Source organism: Psammomys obesus, unplaced genomic scaffold (genome assembly GCF_907164565.1).
Source record: "Psammomys obesus unplaced genomic scaffold, mPsaObe1.curated_primary_1811, whole genome shotgun sequence".
NCBI lineage: Eukaryota > Metazoa > Chordata > Mammalia > Rodentia > Muridae > Psammomys > Psammomys obesus.
The window spans coordinates 12169090-12188879 of NW_026585894.1; the positions used below are offsets into that span (position 1 = coordinate 12169090).

General features: G+C 38.0%; 1 protein-coding gene across 1 annotated transcript in view; it reads left to right on the forward strand.

Moving 5' to 3' along the window:
* Nucleotides 1-19790, forward strand: part of Mcf2 (MCF.2 cell line derived transforming sequence) — a 90274-nt gene that overhangs the window by 31091 nt on the left and 39393 nt on the right. The window contains exons 6-13 of the mRNA XM_055599568.1: nt 1596-1745; nt 3212-3345; nt 3956-4070; nt 7311-7430; nt 8500-8691; nt 10215-10406; nt 12310-12481; nt 14313-14360. Of these exons, the coding sequence (XP_055455543.1) occupies nt 1596-1745; nt 3212-3345; nt 3956-4070; nt 7311-7430; nt 8500-8691; nt 10215-10406; nt 12310-12481; nt 14313-14360 (1123 nt within the window). The remainder of the gene's footprint in view (nt 1-1595; nt 1746-3211; nt 3346-3955; nt 4071-7310; nt 7431-8499; nt 8692-10214; nt 10407-12309; nt 12482-14312; nt 14361-19790) is intronic.

Genomic DNA, 19790 nt, shown 5'->3' on the forward strand with positions numbered 1-19790 from the left:
AGCAGATGCTGAGACTCATAGCCAAACTTTGGGCAGAGTGCAAGTAATCTTATGAAAAAAGGGGGAGATAGAAAGACCTGGTGGGGACTGGAGCTCTGCAATGAGAGCAACAGAACCAAACAATCTGGGCACAAGGGTCTTTTTGAGACTGATACTCCAACCAAGGGCCATGCATGGTGATATCCTAGAACCCCTGCACAGATGTAACCCATGGCAGTTCAGTGTCCCAGTGGATACCCTAGTAATGGGAACAGGGGCTGTCTCTGACATGAACTCAGTGACTGGCTTTTTGATCACCTCCCCCTGAGGGGGGAGCAGTCCTACCAGGCCACAGAGGAAGACAATGTAACCAATCCTGATGAAACCTGATAAGCTCGGGTCAGATGGAAGGGCAGGAAGACCTCCCCTATCAGTGGACTGGGGAGGGGCATGGGAGGAGAAGACCAAGGAAGGGCAGGATTGGGAGAGGATAAGGGAGCAGGCTACAGCTGGGCTATAAAATGAATAAATTGTATTAAATTAAAAAATTAAAAAAAGAAAATCATGAGATTGATAATATATGATCTCATAAGGATCTTAGGAAGATTAAATGAGATAATGTGTACAAAACGTTTGACTCACTGCTTGGTACATGGGAGATTCTTAGAAAAATGAAAGTATATTCATTTCAGCCTACTGGCATTCTCAAGGCTATTAGGTTAGACAGAATCCTGCTTTAGAGATTTTCAAAGAGGTAAAGGACTGTGGTCTCCCAGGTAGAATAATGCCTATGATATAAGTGTCTTACCTTTTAACCACACAATTTGAGAACTCTTCTGAAGAAAACAATGAATACCACTAAATCAAGGTCACATTTACTAGTCCTCATTCAAACTGTGTGTTTGGCAGGTTCTTTCAGCAATTCAGGTGTTCACACTTGGAAAACATTTAAAGTGAGCAGTGTCTTGCCCTAAATAATCTACAAAGCCTAAATGAATGAACAAATATCTTGAGATACATGCCTGACAGGTGGTTTATATTGTGTCTGCATTTCCACTGTATTCCCGTGAGGGACTGATTTTGGAAACAAAACAGTGCAGCCTCCCTTGCCATTTTAGGACAACAGAACCTTTGGGATAACAATTTCAGATCTTTGGCAGTACCTGCAATGAATTGTTGTAACAACTTCCTCTCCAGTTCCTTAGGTCATCATGCTTTGTGATCACAAATGCTAATAGATTTTGAATGACATTGCTGTTCTCATGTCTCTGTAGAAGTGAACTTATCATAAAGCAGTTTTGCTACATGCTTAGTTTGATAAAGGAAGAAAGACACTGATGTTCAAGGCCATATAGCACATTACTCAGCACATGGCATCATATAGAAATAATTTCCAATAAATAAGCCCAGAAATGTAAAAAATTACATTGAAGATTTTTGACACTGCTTTTTAGTGTCTTAGAGGTTTAGACGCAGAGTTAGCATTGTCAGGGCTAGTGCCAACTTTTCCTAGTAGAGTTCATAGTGTACATGTTTGTTGTATACAGCAATACAAATTACCGATCCAAATTTTGACATGTTGTCAGTTTCCATCTTCTGACTTTTTACTTTTACAGGCCATTGAAAAGTTTGCTGTCACAGTGAAAGAAATGGCTCAGATGTTGCAATCCTTTGGAATAGAACTGGCTGAAACAGACCTACCAAACGATATTCCTTCAATAGAAGAGATTCTGGCAGTTCGTGCTGAAAGGTATCATTTGTTGAAGGTATGTCTGATTAGAAATGGAACACATAAATTTTCCTGATCATTCCCAGTCCTCAGTCTTTTTTTTGTGTTATTAGGAATTGAACCCAGGCCCTCCTGAATACTAGGCAAATATTCTGTCACTAAGCTTTGGTTGTTTGTGAAGTAGGTTGTCATTGTGTATCCCAGGATGAGCTAGAAGTCACTCAGTAGCCCAGGATGACCTCAAACTTGGAAAACATTTTCCTCAACCTCCTGAGTTCTGGGAGTACAGATGTATACTCCACACCCTGCCACATGGTATTTATTGTTCCAGAAATGTATTTAATGTGTTCATTTTACATTGATTTTCACATACAGAAGATGGAAGATATATTGAAAAAATATATATTTTTAATTTCTACCTTATGTATATGGGTGTTTTGCTTGTATGTATGTCTGAACCTCATGTGTGTGCCTGGTGCCTTCAGAGACCAGAAGAGAGCATCAGTCCCTAGTAACTGGAGTTATAGGTGATTATCAGCTCCCATGTGGTGCTGGGTACTAAACCTGGGTCCTCTGCAAGAGAAGCAAGTACTCTTAACTGTTGAGGCAACTCTTCAGTCATCTGGAGAACTAATTTGTTTTGTCTGTGGTAGGAGAGAAAGAATTCTGACAATGTAGAGGTACTTTCCTCAAAATGTTGGAGGAAAATTTGAACAAGAAAAATCAGGCATCTGAGTATTATTTATCTCCCTCACCCATAATATGTATGTTGGGTACCCTGACATTTTTGAGTTCTGTATAGGATGATGTATTTCCATTAAAATCTAGAAACAAATCCCTGCATTCAGTAAGGTGATGACTGTGATGATGATGATTATGATGATGATGCCTGATTATTGTTGTGATTGTTGTTTAAGACAGGGTTTCTTGTAGCCAAGGGTGATTTTAAGTTCACGATTGTGGCTGTTCTTGAACTCATGATTCTCATGCTTTCACTAGTTACAAGCTTTTGCCACCACCATGTCTTAGCTTGGTACTGGACTTGTGATCCACCATGTAGGTGATAGAAATTGAATCCATGTCGTGTGGAAGAGCAGATAGTGCTCTTAACCACTGAGGCATCTTTCCAGCTTCCTGCCTTATTATTATTATTATTATTATTATTATTATTATTATTATTATTATTAAACAGAGTCTCCAAGTAGGTTCTGCTGACTGAACAATGAGCTTCAGGAATCTGCCTATATTTACTTCCCTGGCACAGCTATGATAAATGTACACCATCATACCTGGCTTTTAAAAAATGTTTGTTTTTTGTATATCGAACCTTAGGGCCTCCATTTACAGATTCTTTGATCCTGAAATACTGTGAAAACAAAGACCATGCTAGAATTGCTTCAGTACCCTATGACATACATCCTCTATAGCTGCATAGCTGTTCTCTTCAAGTCATTCATGTTCAATTACTAACTGACTGACACATCCTGCTGTATCTTTATATAGAATGACTTAACAGCTGTAACCAAAGAAGGAAAAGTTCTGCTCACAAACCTGCAAGTGCCTAACACTGAAGAAAATGTCAGTTCAAGTCTTGAGTGCCCTCAGCAAATAAGTGGTGACTGGCAAACTATTAATAAGTAAGCACTCCCATCTTTTAAAAGTAACTTATATTTTCATATTAGGAATTTTACATTGTTTGTTGCTATTAGGTATGAAAGTATTTCTGGACCCCTGGAAGCCTGGGAACTTCTTTTCTGTCTTGGTCTTGCAGATATTAGTTTGCTTGCAGAATTAAGTTTCTCAGACACTGATTTTTCTTTGCCTGAACCAAGTGTCACAGTGTCATGACTGTTTTTGCCTGTAATTCCCATTTTCTTTGAGACTGGTTCTCACTATGTAGCTCTGACTGACCTGGAACTCCATATAAATTGACCTAGGCTTAAATTTATAGAGATTTGCATTTTTTTTCATCCTTAGTACTAGATTAAAGGCCCACCACGTGTGGCCTTTGCCTATAACTTTTTTTGTTCTTTCTTGTTCTTATGGAAGAAACATTTAGTTTGGCTTGCAGTTTCAGAGATTTCAGTCTTTATTCACTTGACCCTGTTAGTTTGGGCCCATGGCAGGACTGTATATCATGTTGATTGGGAGTGGTTAAATTCTCAACAAACAGCCTGCAGGGATTTAGCTGCATACCTGCCTCCAACTGGTTATTTTTAAGGAATTTTTTGGCTTGTATTTGTCAAGGTTGCTGGTTCAAGTGCATGATATGGAAACTGCGTTTGATGGATTTTGGGAAAAACACCAACTAAAAATGGAGCAGTACCTACAACTGTGGAAGTTTGAGCGAGAATTTCAAGAGGTGAGTTAAAACAGATCTTTCTGTGTGATGGAAGACCTTATTTGTGAGCATTAGAAGGACAGTCTTGCAAGATGCCAGTTTTCACCTTGGGGAGAATAAAGGAGACAAGTTCCTTGACTTGGAACAAACAAAATCTCTTCTAACATTAAAGCCTTCACTTCTTCCATGACAAAGCACTGACATGTCATCGAATATGACAAGGCCGGAGTCTGTCTTTCTTTATCTTCATTCATTTTGGTTCTTTAAACTTATTTTCAATACAAAGTGCTTTCAGGCTATAAGATAGTTTTTTAAGGAAACAATACCCATTGATCTTTAGAAAGCACATATCATAGGTATGGCCATTTTCTGCTAAACACTTTATTTTTTCTCATAGTAAAAACATTGTCTTACAGAATTATAGTTCAGTTATCAAAATCACTACATTCAATGACAGTAAAATACCTTTATGTTGCCTGCCATTATTATTCTAATTCTGTCAGTTAACCCAATAATGTCATATATATGTGACCTATCTATCTATCTATCTATCTATCTATCTATCTATCTATCTATCTATCTATCTATCTATCTATCTGTCTGTCTATACCATGAATGTGTGCGTGTATAGTTTTGTGTAGATATATGAGTTTGAGGAGACCAGAGATCATAAAAAACCATCCATTTTGGTTTTTGAAATAGGGTTTCTCATTGGCTGGCTGATCAGAGAGCCTTACGTATCTTCCTGTGTCTACCTCTGCTACAGTGGGATTACAGGCACACACCACTATCCCAGACTTTTAAAAATGTGGGTTCTAAGTATTGAATTTAGGCTGTCATACCTGTATGGCAAATACTTTTACTGACAGAGCTATTGCTACAGCTCTCATTGTTATTGTTTTTTTTAAAATGATTTTGTTTTAAAAGACTTAATTGATTAATTAATTAATTAGTGTGTGTGTGTGTGTGTGTGTGCCTACATTAACTTATCTATAGCGCATTTTTGTATGTGCCTGTGGAGACCAAAAGTCGTTGGATCCCCTGGAACTATAGTCATAGGTAATAATGAGTAAGAACCTGATATGGGTGCTGTAAACCAAACCCAGGTCCTCTGCAAGAACAGTAAGCATTCTTATTCTTTAACTATCTCTCTAGCCCTGTAAAGGATAAAAAGAGAGATTTATTTATTGTTTGTTTTGAGACAAATAACCTCTCACTATGTAGCCTTGGCTGGACTTGAACTTACTATATATACCAGGCTGGACTGGAACTCGTATCACTCTACCTCTGTCTCCTGAGTGCTGGGATTAAAAGTGTGAATTGCCACACCAGTGCATATATGTCCATCAGTTCAGGTGCCCATGAGGTCGTTGTTAACTTCTGAGCCATCTCATCAGTCTCTGTCTTTAGATGCTATTCTTAACTACTTTGATGTTTCAAACTGGCTACTCTATTTTTGTGATATTTGTCAAGATTTGAAAAAAAATAACCTCTTTCCTTTCTTGCATGAACACTTAATTCAAGCTCATCTTTTCTGTTTTCTGGCTTAGCCTTGGAAGCAGCCATTTTTCTGAGGAACCTTGGTTTCTTTTTATGGGAAATGGTATCAAAGATGAAGTATGTGGGTACAAGGTGTGATCATTGCTATTGGAGGTTTTGTGTTTCCAGAGCCAGTTACTACATAGTTGGGAAAACATACACACACATGCACATATACATATACATATGCATGTACACATATTTATGCAAGTATGCCTGCTTATATATGACTTCACATGTACACAATGATCTTTTTTTTTTTTTAATTAATTTTTTTATTTTTATTTTATTTTTCTTTTTAGTTACATTTTGTTAACTCTGTGTCCCAGCTGTATCCCGCTCCCTCATTCCCTCCCCAACCCCACACTCCCTCCCTGGTCTCCTCCCTGCCCCTTTCCAAGTCCCCTGATAGGGGAGGACCTCCTCCCCTTTCATCTGACCCTGTTTTATCAGGTATCTTCAGGGCTGGCTGCAAAGTCCTCCTCTGTGGCCTAACAGACTGCTCCTCCCCTGGGGTGGGGGTCAAACAGCCTGCCCTTGAGATCCTATTAGAAATAGTCCGTGTTCCCCTTACTTTGGAAAACTACTTGGTTACTGAGCTACCACAGGCCACATCCGAGCAGAAGTTCTAGGTTATATCCATAGATGGTCCTTGGATGAGTGTCAGTCTCAGAAAAGACCCTGTGCCCAGATATATTTGGTCCTTGTGGAGCTCCTATCCTTTCCATATCATACTAACTTCCCTTCTTTCATATGATTCCCTGCACTCTGCCAAGGGTTTGGTTATGAGTCTTAGTGTCTGCTTTGAAACACTGCTAGGTAGAGTCTTTCAGGTGCCTTTTGTGATAGACTCCTGTCATAAGTTCAATGCACATCCCATTTGTCTTTCTAAATGAGGATTAATCACCTTCGCCTGTGTCCACTTTCTTGATTATCTTCTTTAGGTGTGTAGATTTCATTATGTTTATCATGTCTTGTAGGTCTATATAAGCGAGTATATACCAAGTTTGTCTTTCTCCTTCTGGGATACTTCACTCAGAATGATCTTTTCTAGATACCACCACTTGCCTGCAAATTTCATGATTTCTTCCTTTTTGATTGCTGAGTAGTATTCCATTGTGTAAAAATACCACAGTTTCTGTATCCATTCCTCCGTTGATGGACATCTGGGTTGTTTCCAAGTTCTGGCTATTACAAATAAAGCTGCTATGAACATGGTTGAACAAATGTCCTTGTTGTGTACTTGAGCAAATTTTGGGTATATACCTAGGAGTGGTATAGCTGGGTCTTGAGGTAGCACTACTCCTAGTTGTCTGAGAAAGCGCCAGATTGACTTCCAGAGTGGTTGAACCAGTTTACATTCCCACCAGCAATGGAGGAGGGTTCCCTTTTCTCCACAACCTCTCCAGCATGTGCTATCACTTGAGTTTTTGATCTTGGCCATTCTGATGGGTGTAAGGTGAAATCTCAGGGTCGTTTTGATTTGCATTTCCCTAATGGCTAATGAGGTTGAGCTTAATAAATCATATGTGCACGGATCTCTATAAATCTTCATTTTAACAGAGTATGTTTATTTTTTTGAACAAAATAGCTGAACATATTTTGTTTATGTGTTATTTTCTCATATTGGCATTCTTATTTAATGGCATTTTTATGTAATGTGATCATTACTAAAGGTGAATCTTTAAAAATTCACATGTTTTAAACCTTTATTTCTTCTAGATTGTGACTCAATTTGAAATTTTATTAGATCAACAAAGAGAACTGGGTGATGTAACAGGGAACTTAGCTCAAGTAAAACAGCAACTTAAAAAAATAGAGATCTTGGATGAAAAATCTCAGGTAAGAAAACATTTAAAAATTTTTATTTTATTTTTATTAATTACAGTTTATTCACTTTGTATCCCAGTACAACCACCTCCCATAAGAAAACATTTCAATGTTTGCTGTGTTTATGTTTCACTAGGACTTGGTATAAATGCTTATTTTACCTAACATCTCATAACTATATAATCGACAGAGTATTAGCTTAAAATTCATTTTATGGTGGCGTTGCAGGTGCATCATGTAGTTATAGGAAATCATTAAAGTTGTAGGCATCTGTTAGAAGGCCATCTGTAGGAACAAGACTGTAAATTGTTTTGGAGATGGCAGAAAAAAATGTATATTGAGAATGATACCCATTTAAATTTGTCTTTCTGATGAACAACCAACAATATTTTAGTGTGTTTTTTAATGCAGGTTTGGTTTTGTATTTTCTGTAGTAACACTATCTGAAAGCCATGCAGTTTTCTTAGGTAAATTTACCTAACTTACTTTGGACTACATACTGTACAAGGACTTTTTTTTAACATTAGGAAGCCAATTCTAACGACAAACAATATGTGACCAAATTCCTACTGGTATGTTTTAAGGATGTGTCTTTGGATACATGATTTAATCTTCTTATGTCTCCATTCTTCACCTGAATAATGAAGTATCCCAAAAGCACTCGGGTAACTGGAATTGAAATTGAAATATATTAACTTTCATTTGGCTGCTGTTTGTACTGAGTGCTGTGTATGTTTCTGTTTTATGTCTGTGAATACTAGAAGGCAGTCTTTATAGCCTGAGTAAAATGAGGTAGTTGACTTTTGTTTTATAGTTACAAACTTGCCAGTTTCTGATGGTTGATGTCTCTGCTATAACTAATCATTATCCCTGTAAGGTTTGTGTGTGTGTGTGTGTGTGTGTGTGTGTGTGTGTTTTCTTTTGTTGAATGCAGAAAATGACATGAAATCAATCATGATTTGTGGCCATATATTTCCCCTGTTAAATGTGTTCTTTAATGATCCTTTCACCTCTCCCACTCCACCCCTGTTGTCTGAGAAGAGATCATACAGTCAGGAATTTTTTTCTTCTTTCAAATCAGGAACTGTTAGTGAAGGCCCGGCTTGTGATACTACATGGCCACAAGCTTGCATCGAATCACCACTATGCACTTGATTTAATCTGTCAGAGGTGCAATGAGCTACGCTACCTTTCTGATGTTTTAGTTAATGAGATCAGAGCAAAGTGGATGCAGCTCAGCAGGACTTTCAAAATGCACAAACTCCTACAGCAGGTAATATGATGAAAAAACAACCCATTTCTGAAAAGGACCATAATTCTTTTTCTTCTTGGGTTCTCTAATCTTTACTTTTTGACCATATGTCTTATGGTACCCCTTTCATCTTCTCACATACATGCTTTATAATACATCATTCCTCTTCTTAGAGGTCAAGGGGTCAGTGTCTATAGCTTTGATTTAAATTTGTAAAAGGTCTTAAAGACTGAACCTGATTGTGGTTTCCCAGTCTGTCTTCCTATGCAACTATCTATGGTAGATTCAGTATAGTACCATTTGCCCTATTTTCAAAGTGGAGACCATGGTGGTGATGGAAGTCTATCTCTAAAACCTGGTGATGTTTTGCAGTCAGAGCACTTCATAGCCTAGGGGACATTTTGCAGAAGACTGAAATTCCTTCCACATTTCATAAAGTATGGTACTAAAAATTAACGGGTGACTAAAAAATATTCTGCCATTCCTGTGGGTCAGATCTATTTTATGAGTAAGCAGTGAATGGAAACGCCACCCTGCAGATCTGGTCACAGCAGAGGAATGTAAACGGGAGTGTCACTTGTCAATATCACATCTGAATATAATCATGCTAATCTGCACCTCTCTTTTTCTGGTTCAAAAAAACCCTACCTTTGTTCTTGCCCTTGACAATTATTAAGCATTGATATATTTTGTTAGGAGTTTCATATTTCAGTCATTGATTTGTAGAAAATAACATGCAAGTGAACTGTTAGTGTTGAGAAAATGGCCAGACTCCTGCTGCAGAAAAAAATTACTTATTATGAAGTAAATGCAGTGCTTCCCAACCTTGGCTGTGTATCACCAATAACCTGTGGAGAGCTTTAATGCTATAAATGTCTGGCTGGCAGCCCAGCGCTACTGAATCAGAATTTCTGGGGGCACCACCAGATGCCATTTATTAATAGCTCTGAAAGCATTTTTTTCTTTTTCTTTCTTTCTTTCTTTCTTTCTTTCTTTCTTTCTTTCTTTCTTTCTTTCTTTCTTTCTTTCTTTCTTTCTCTCTCTCTCTCTCTCTCTCTCTCTCTCTCTTTCTTTCTTATAGAGACAGAACCTCTTTACATAGCTAATAGAAACTTACTATGTGGACCAAGCTGGCTTCAAATTCACAGAGATTCACCTACACCTGCCTCCTGAGTACTGGTTTTAAAATTGTGTGCCCCTATAGCTAGCCTCTGAAAATAATTCTGATTGACAGAAGTGAGACATCTCCAACCCATAAGATCATTCAGTGATAAAGGCACTTGCTATTGAGCTTTATTAGCAGAATTTAATCCCAAGGGCCCATGTGCTGGCAGGAGTGAATTGACTCCTGCCAAGTTGTCCTCTGACTTCCACTCATGTGCTAAGTCACAGATATGCTTTGCACACCCACCCATATCCCTCTCCCCTTCACCAAGATGTGATAATAAAACAATAATTGGACACAGCTCTTTTAATGGTAAACCTATGTTCTCTTTATCCATCCTCATGTTTGCTGCTTTGATTTCTGTGATTTTCCTCATCAGGCACGTCAGTGCTGTGATCAAGGGGAATGCCTCCTGGCTAATCAGGGAGCAGATAAGTTTCAGACTAAAGAAGAAGCTCAGAAAGCCCTTCATGATGTAGAGAAGTTTCTTCAAATGGCTGTGCCTTTCATCAGTTATGATATTGAAAACCTGCAATATGAATTTGATGTGCTTTTATCTCCTGAACTCAAGGTGAGAAACATTTTATTCAAAGACATACAAGCAAAGTAATTACCGTGGTGTAAGAGTTTTACTATACCACAGCCAACTTTATATTAGTATGTATATACATAGTCATTTTGAGGACTGGACTGTGGGGTGATAGTGTCACTGTCATGTATTAGAGAATCCAAAGGCTATCTAAGTATGACTTTCATTGTGAGCTTTGAGTCTATTAATGTTATTTATTAATATTAAGTTTGTTTGAGACTGATTTTCACTATAGCCTTGGTTTTTCTGAAACTCCTCATAAAGACTATGCTGGCCTCCTCTACTACATTCAACCTAACTCTATTATTATTATTATTTTTTTACATCAGGGTAAACAAATCACCCATTTATTGGTAAACACTCTTAACAATTTTTCTTCAGTTCTTTTTTTTATTTTTTATTAATTACACTTTATTCATTTTGTATCCCCTCATAAGCCCCTCCCTCCTCCCCTCCCGATCCCACCCTCCTTCCCCTTTCTGCATGCATGTCACTCCCCAAGTCCACTTACCAGGCCACAGTAGAGGACAATGCAGCCACTTTTGATGAGAGCTGATAGACTAAGATCAGAAAGAAGAGGAGAACTCTATTATTTTTAAGTGCTTTAAATGTGCTATGAGCTTTCACATATATTTTGTTCTTCATCCTCAGAGAAGGGCACCTAAGTAGAGTGGACTGTTATGATCAGTTTTATGACTGATATATCCTCACCTTAGGTTCTTTACATTGGGACTTTGGTTTTACATTTATACAAAAAGAATACACTAATATGTTGTTTTTTTCCTAAATTTGCTCTGGTTGTATTTTACATTCAAAATAAGTTGTTTCTATGATTGTGCTATGTGTTTATTTGTGAATTTGTACATTGCATATGAGCACATGACAAACAGGGGTCCTATCTTCCTTTATTTCTCTCTACCTTATTTTGAGACAAGGCCTCTCATTGAACCTAGCATTTGCTGGTTTAGCTGGAGTGGCAAGCCAGCAAACCCTGGGGATTATGCATGCACATTCCTGTGCTCCACTTTGTATGTGGTTCTTGGGATTCAAAGTCAGGCCCTCATACTTATATAGAAAGCCTTCTCTCTGGTCTACAAAAGCAGTTGAAAATTATCCTACCACCATATAATCTGAAGATTTAGCACCTTGATACTTACATATCAACACGTTTGTGTGGGTATGTACATGTGTGCATACAAGTGGGAGCCAAAGTTTGCCTTTAAGTATCTATCTTAGTCACTCTCCTTACTGTTAGACAGTCTCCAGGAACTTGGAGCTCTCATTGATTCAGTTGGACTGGCTGGTCAATGAGCTCCAAAGATCCTCCTGTCTCTGCTACCCCAGCACTGAGCTTACAGATGTTCCTGCTGTGCCTGAATTTTATATGGCTGCTGGGGATCTGAACTCAGGTTTTCATGATTATGTAGCACGTACTTTAGTGACTGAACCATTTCCTCAGTCCTGAAATGATTTTTTAACTACATCTGAGGAATGTAATAGTTGTTATGACTCATTTCAGGTAATAACTCACATAAAATTTTTAAGATCAGTCTGGCTATGTAGCCCTGACTGACCTGGAACTAGGTATGTAGACTAGGCTGGCCTTGCACTCACAGAGATTTACTCTCATCTGCCCCCTCAGTGCTGAGATTATGGATGTACTCTAGGCATGGCAGCTCATATGATTTCCTATTTTATTTTATGTATATGTGCTTTAACTGCATGTGTGTATATGTGTGTACTATGTACAATGTCTAGTGCCTATTCTGAGTGACCATGTGGGTGCTTGGAATTGAATCCAGGTCCTCTGCAAGAGCAGCCAGTGTTCTTAATTGCTGATCCATCTCTCCAACCCTAGCTCATAGAAGTCTAATTTAAATCATAGGCTCAAATGCAGAATGTACAACTCAAGCTTGAAAATATTCGAAGTATATTTGAGAACCAACAGGCAGGTTCTAAGAACCTGAAAGATAGTCCTGAGAGGCCAGTTCAGTGTGTGATTCCTGCACCTGAAAATTTGATGAGACCAAGAGCAATGTTCTTTTCACCTAAACATGGTAAAGTAGTTTTCTGTTTCTTTTTTGTCTTCCCATTGTTTCCTTTGATGCACATGATATATCTACTAAATTCTTTTAAAAACTTTTAGCCTCTTTGTTTATGTTTAAATATGTTGTACAAAGCAGAAGTCAGAATAAGATTCCTTTATGTTCATAAACCACAGTAAGAGCTCTGAATACTGTCAGCTTGAGAAATGAGTGTGATGATTTTATTAGCTTTAGACTTTTACGTTTTCTACAAAAGGACATGAAAGTCATATGTACATTCATGTAACTACAAATATATATGCTTATTGTTATTCCAGTAAGCAATTATTTGGTTATTATGTGATGCTTGTTTTCAAGTGTCTTCTTATATAATAGGATGGATTATTTTTTAAATAGATGCTGGTAAATGCTAATTTCGTTAGTAATTTCTTGTTACAGGTTCCATTTTCTTGTTTTAATCTTTAAACTATTTAATTGTGTAACATCCCATTTCTTTCTAAGTTCTATAAAATATTATTCTTGTAATGGTGTTGAACCTGAAACTCTGAAAATAAGAATTATTCTTACAAGGGTTTCCTGGAGCTAATTCTGGAGCTCTTGGAGAGAGAGCAGTTTGCTCTTTTGTACATGTTAGTTTAGTGAATAAACAAATGATTAAATTCAGTCTCTTTGAGTTAAATTGCATCAGTCACTTTACTAGTGCAGGAAACTACTTTTGAAATGCAAAGAAGGCTTGAGGCAGAGGTAATGAATAAGTACAACTCATCTCCAGCATGGATCAAGTTACAAATGCATTGGAAGTTACCTGGTTAGTAATTCCAAAGTGCATGCATACTTAAAATAAGACTGTGTGAGCAATGATTTATTTATTTTTTAATGTTTATTATTAGTTACATTTTATTAACTCTGTATCCCAGCTGTATCCTGCTCCCTTATTCCCTCCCAATCCCACCTTCCCTCCCTCATCTCTTCCCTGCCCCTTTCCAAGTCCACGGATTGGGGAGGACCTCCTCCCCTTTCGTCTGGCCCTGTTTTATCAGGTATCTTCAGGGCTGGCTGCAAAGTCCTCCTCTGTGGCCTAACAGGACTGCTCCTCCCTTGGGGGGTGAGGAGGTCAATGAGCCAGCCATTGAGTTCATGTCAGAAATAGTCCTTGTTCCCCTTACTATGGGAAACCAATTGGTTATTGAGCTACCACGGGCTTCGTCCGAGTAAAGGTTCTAGGTTATATCCATACATGGTCCTTGGTTGGAGAAACAGTTTCAGAAAAAAAAACCCTGTGCCCAGATATATTTGGTCCTTGTGAGGCTCCTATCCTGCAGTGATTTAAATGAATAATGTTGACTATGCTAAAAATATACTAAAGATATTGGGAATATCAAAGATACTGAAAAAAGTAATAAGAATAACAATAATAAGAATAACAAAATGAACTGATTGAACCCAACAGTTGATATTTCTGAGCACAAAGCAGGCACCAGTTAGATTTCTGGATACTTTAGCTGTGTGACCTTAGGCAGATACTCATTGATGGCTTCAGTTTCCTTGTTTGTAAAGTAGAGACAAATATCTTCTGGCTTAGAAAGCAATTATAAAGAGAAACTCAAATAGAATTGCAGAAAGTAAGAATTACTCAATAAATTGGACTATCACTTCTGTCTGATTAAATCTCCTTTTTTAATAGACCCCAAAAGCTGAAGTCTTCCTGAAGCAGAGAACTTTGGTTTGTGACCAGATCATCCAAGACCCATTCATGTCATTAGTCTTTCAAAGAAAATTTTGTTTTGTATTATTTCATTTCTCTTTCTCGTATTCTTATATAATGGCATTACACTTTCTGCAGTGGGAATTGGATATTCTTTCTTTCAAGCATGTAAACTTTTTTCAAAAGGTACCCATCTTTATTATATTACTTATCATGAATACACTTTATGAGTTTGTACACATGAAAAACTAGTTTGTCATCTAAAAACAGCAGCAGTTCATTCATGGATTCTACCTGTAAATAACTATTTTTTCATACTAACCATCCATTGTTCTCTCTCAACATTGAACTTACCTTAAAAAAAAAAAAGACTGTGTAAAGAATAGAGTATGTTTCTAAAGTCTTTTTTTTTTTTTCACAAAATAACACTTAACAAAAAGAATGAAGCAGAGGCAGGACAGATGTCTCAGTGGTTAAGAGCATTTCATGCTTTTTTAGTGGACACCATTTCACTTTGCAGCATCCACATGGCAGCTCACCACCACCTGTAACTCTAGGATCAGGGGATCTAATGCCCTCTTCTGGCATCCATATACCCACCTGTCTACTCACATCCACATAAACATAATTCAAAATAAACAATATGTCTTAAAAATAGAGTTAGTAAAATTAATGTGAATCAGGCTTTTTTTTCACTTTTAAAGACTCCCACATCTCATAATAAAAATGTGTGTTTGGAATCGCTTGAATTTGCTTTAACTTAAGAGTATCTAGTGTATTCATGAAGAAGAAGGTACCTTAATGAATAAATGGCTGGGGTAGATATATGATTTTCTCCACTATCCATTATGCTTTGTAAATGAAACCAGATCACTATTTAAGGTATAGAACTTCTGCATATTACCCTATGGATCTGTGGTTAACACAGTTTTTTAATATATGCCAGACAAGATTTCAAAACTTGGAATTGGTGAACCAAGTATTTGACCAAATCAAAGTGTGTGATAATTTTTTATCAAAATGAGCCAAACTGTTTTTATTCTGTTTTTCCTTGTTCAGTTCTTTTTTTGTCATTAAGTTGAATTTTCCACCTAGCACAGTGCCTGGCAACTAGCACGATGTGATAATATGTTTGATGAATTCATGTTGAGTATGAAGGGAAGTTTTGGAAGGGCAGTGCCAGTAAAAATAAAGTGTAAAGATATGGTTGGGCTCCAGAAGTTCTATTTCTAATCTAGATCTGTCTCCTAAGCTTCAGGCTTGTATTTACTACATGAAAATTTCCATACAAAATAGTCTCACCATATCCTAAATGAACATAGCTCTCCTGCAAACCTTGTAAAACTTTTTTTTTAAATATTTTTTTATTTTTAAATAATTTTATACATTCACTTGTATCTCAGCTATAGCCCTCTCCCTCTTTCCCTCTCAATCCTCCCCTCCCTCCCTCATCTCCTCCCTGCTCCCTTCTGAGTCCACTGAGAGGGAGTGTCCTCCTCTACTTCCATCTGGCCCTAGCTTATCAGGTATCTTCAGGATGGTTGCAATGTCCTTATCTGTGGCCCAGCAAGGCTGCTCCTCTCTCAGGGGTGGGTAAGGGAAGCTCTTGAGTTCATGTCAGAAACAATTTCTGTCTCCCTTACTAGGGAACCCACTTGGATACCGAGCTACCATGGGCTATGTCTGAGCAGGGGTTGTAGGTTATATCCATGCATGGTCCTTGGTTGGATAAACAGTCTCATAGAAGACCCCTGTGCTCAGATATGTTTGGACCTTGTGGGGCTCCCTCTCCTCTCTAGGATATACTTATTCCTCCTTCCTTCATATGGTTCCCTACACTCTAATGAAGGTTTGGTTATGGGTCTCAGCATCTGCTTTGATACACTGCTAGGTAGAGTCTTTCAGGTGCCTTCTATGGTAGGCTACTGTCCTGTTACTTGTTTTCTCCTATTTCCAATGTCCATCCCCTTTGTCTTTCTAGATGAGGATTGACCATTTTACCCCTGGACCTCTTTCTTGTTTATCTTCTTTAGGTGTACATAATTTAGTATGTTTATCCTATCTGATAGGTCTATATAAGTGAGGATATACCATGTATGTATTTCTGCTTTTGGGATACCTCACTCAGGATGATTTTTTTCTAGATCCCACCATTTTCCTGCAAAATTCATGATTTCCTTGTTTTTAATTGCTGAGTAGTATTCCATTGTGTAAAAGTACCACAATTTCTGTATCCATTCCTCCATTGATGGACATCTGGGTTGTTTCCAGGTTCTGGCTATTACAAATGAAGCTGCTACAAACATGGTTGAGCAAATGTCCTTGTGTACTTGAACCTCTTTTGGATATATGCCTAGGAGTGGTATAGCTGGGTCTTGAGGTAGCACTATTCCTAATTGTCTGAGAAAGCACCAGATTGATTTCCATAGTAGTTGTACCAGTTGACATTCCCACCAGCAATGGAGGAGGATTCCCCTTTCTCCACATCTCCTTATTGTTTCTCTGCCATTTCTCATCTTGTTGACTGGTATTATGACATCCCCACTCACCACGATTTAGTTGTTCCTGCTTATTCCTATACCATTGATTGATTTTATTGCTAAATATGCCTTATGTACATCTAGTTACTGCTATCATTAATTTTTTTTACTGCCAGTTTCTGAGTCCAAAATAACATCACTGGTGTCCTTGATAATAGTGTCTTTGGCTCCCATTGCCACACTCTCCTTGCCCCCTTTTTTTCTTCCATATTAGTTGGTGGAGTTTGCAGACTGTTTTTTTCTGCACTACTTTCCCCCTCTTGCTCCATGGCTTCCTTGCTAGCTCCTATCCTGAGGCTACTTTCTCCTGACAAGCTTTTCTCTACTCCGCTGTTGCCCTGTAACTTGGCTCAGTCAGGTGGTCATCCCAAATAATAAAACATTTCCTTATTTCTTCTCAGTTGCAGACTACTTACCAGTTTGCTGTTGCGTTTGCTTGGCAGGATGCTCTGCAAGGACAGGATCTGTTTGCAAGCCACCTTTGCATACCCCCAAACACAGAGCTAACTTGCCATATCACACAGGTGCTCAGCTATTTTGTATGCCTTTACATTGTTGAAAGAATGAATATATTTGTCTCACTTTTCAGAGAAAGACGTGTTACAGAGATACAAACATATACTCTTTTGCATCTCTCAATATATTTGCAACCAATCCATAATTTACGTTTAGAAATAAGTTTAGATTTTGTATATTTGGTATCTTTAAGATGAGGCACACTGGTACTTGTTAAGAAGCTCAGTTTAAATAAGGAAGACCCTAAGGAAAATGCTCAATCCTCATTCAGAAGGGCAAATTCAAAAGACATTGGAAGCAGGAGAAGACAAGGAACAGGACAGGAACCTACTGCATAGAGCCTCTGAAAGACTTTACTGATAAAAGTATTGAAGCAGAGGCTGAGACTCAGACACACTTTGGGCAGAGTGCATGGAATTTATGAAAGAATGAGGAGATAGAAAGACTTGGAGGGGACAGGAGCTCCAAAAGGAAACCAACAGAGCCAAAATAACTGAGCCCTGGGGATTCCTGAAGAGAATGATACCCCAAGCAAGGACCATGCATGGAGATGACCTCAAACTCCTGCTCAGATGTAGCCCATAGACTCAGTCTCCAAATGGGTCCCTAGAAAGGGGAACATTGGCTGTCTCTGGCATTAACTCAGTGGCAGGCTCTCTGATCACCTTCCCCTGGAGGGTGGGGATGCAGCCTTCCCAGGCCACAGAGGAAGATAATGCAGCAAGTCCTGATGAGACCTGATAGGCTAGGGTCAGATAAATGGGGAGGAAGTCCTCCCCTATCAGTGGATTAGGGGAGAGGCATAGGGAGATAAGAGAGAGGAAGGGCGGGACTGGAAGGAGATAAGGGAGGGGGCCACAGCTGGGATACAAAGTGAATAAATTATAAATAATAATAATAATAATAATAATAACGATAAGCTGAGTTCATATGGTAATTAATACTAAGTCTAATGTATAGTTATATATAGCTTTCATGTGTCAATACTTTGTAATAAATGATAGTCACGTACATATATTTGATAATATGAAAGACTTTTCACTCCCTGAATGTGCCTGACACTAGCTCTAGCCAAGGAGAGGAGGATAAGAGGTATATTTCTTCCATGCTGAGAGCAGTATTCATGTACACCAGATCAGTAGCAACCTTCATAATTTGGAACGTAATATAGTCCTTGTCTATGCCTTTTACTTTTAAAGAACATCTGACTCTGCCTGTTTCTGTGAAAGCCATCTTTTTTTTTTTTTTTTCAGTGCTGGAAATTGAACACATGCTAGGCCAGTTCTCTTCTGTTGAACTTATTTCCAGTTCATCCGCAACCGTGTTTTATTTTGTCCCAGTGCTGGAAATTTATTGTTAAGAAATAAACATTAAGGCTTTGAACTTTGATTTTCCTTTAATGAGTATTTTTCTTGCTTTCAAAGTATTTTGTGTAGTGATTAGAAACATGTATGGGTTTAAATCCACCTCTACTTCCTGAACAAGATACTAACTTTAGCGATTTCTGAAAAATAAGATAGATGCTGTTTTCTATCTCTTAGTATAGATTTGAGAATTAAAACAAAAATTTAAAAAACCCAAAGCATTGAGCTTAGATCAGGGCCTGTTTGCTCTAAGTGCCAAATTAATAGTGGATACTATAACTAGGATAAGCTTGGATTTTTACATTAATTTTCAAGTTAACATATAAAGTAATGACTTTCTTTTCTTTTAATTAATTTATTTATTCATTTTACATCCCAATTGTAGCCCCCTTCCTCATCTTCTTCCTGTCCTACCTTCCTTCACTCTTCCTCCATTCTCCCTCTTCTATTCCTCAGAAAATGGGATCCTCTCCCACCAATTTACCCAAGCACATTAAGTTACATTAGGACTGAGTATCTCCTCTTCCCCTGTGGTATGGCGAGGCAGCCCTACCAGATCAAAAAAGCATGCAACAGAATACATTTTGGAGACTGCCCCTTCTCCCCTTACTAGGGAACCCACATGAAGACCAAGCTGCCCATTGGCTACATCTGTGCAGGGGATCTAGGTTCAGTCCATGCATGATCCAAAGTCATGACTCTATGGCATTTTCACACATAATTTGTTCTTCTTTGAATATGTGTGTGTGTAAAACCATACACATATGTAGATGAGAGGATAATTTGCTGGGTTTGTTTCTCCCCTTTCACCATATATGTCTAAAATTGAGGATCAATTTTAGCTCATCAGGTATAGCAGCAAACAATTTTACTTGATGAACCATCTTGACTGCCCGATAATTTGTTCTTTTCATTATCCTCCCCACTGCTGTCCCCTGTCTTCCCTTTTCTCATAAATGTAGGGCTAGATTCATAAAGCTCTTTGATGCAGTTAGTAAGTGAACTACAATCTGATTGAATGGTTATGTGGCAGAATGCATAGTAAATAGCATATTTGTGAACACTTTATACCCTTTTCTTTTGAGAAGTAAGTGGATGTCTAGAGAATGAGAAAATGGGTAGTACATAGCAAAATCATGCTCCAAGAGAAGTTGGATTATATATAAACTTCTAACCAATTGCTGTCTTTCATAGAG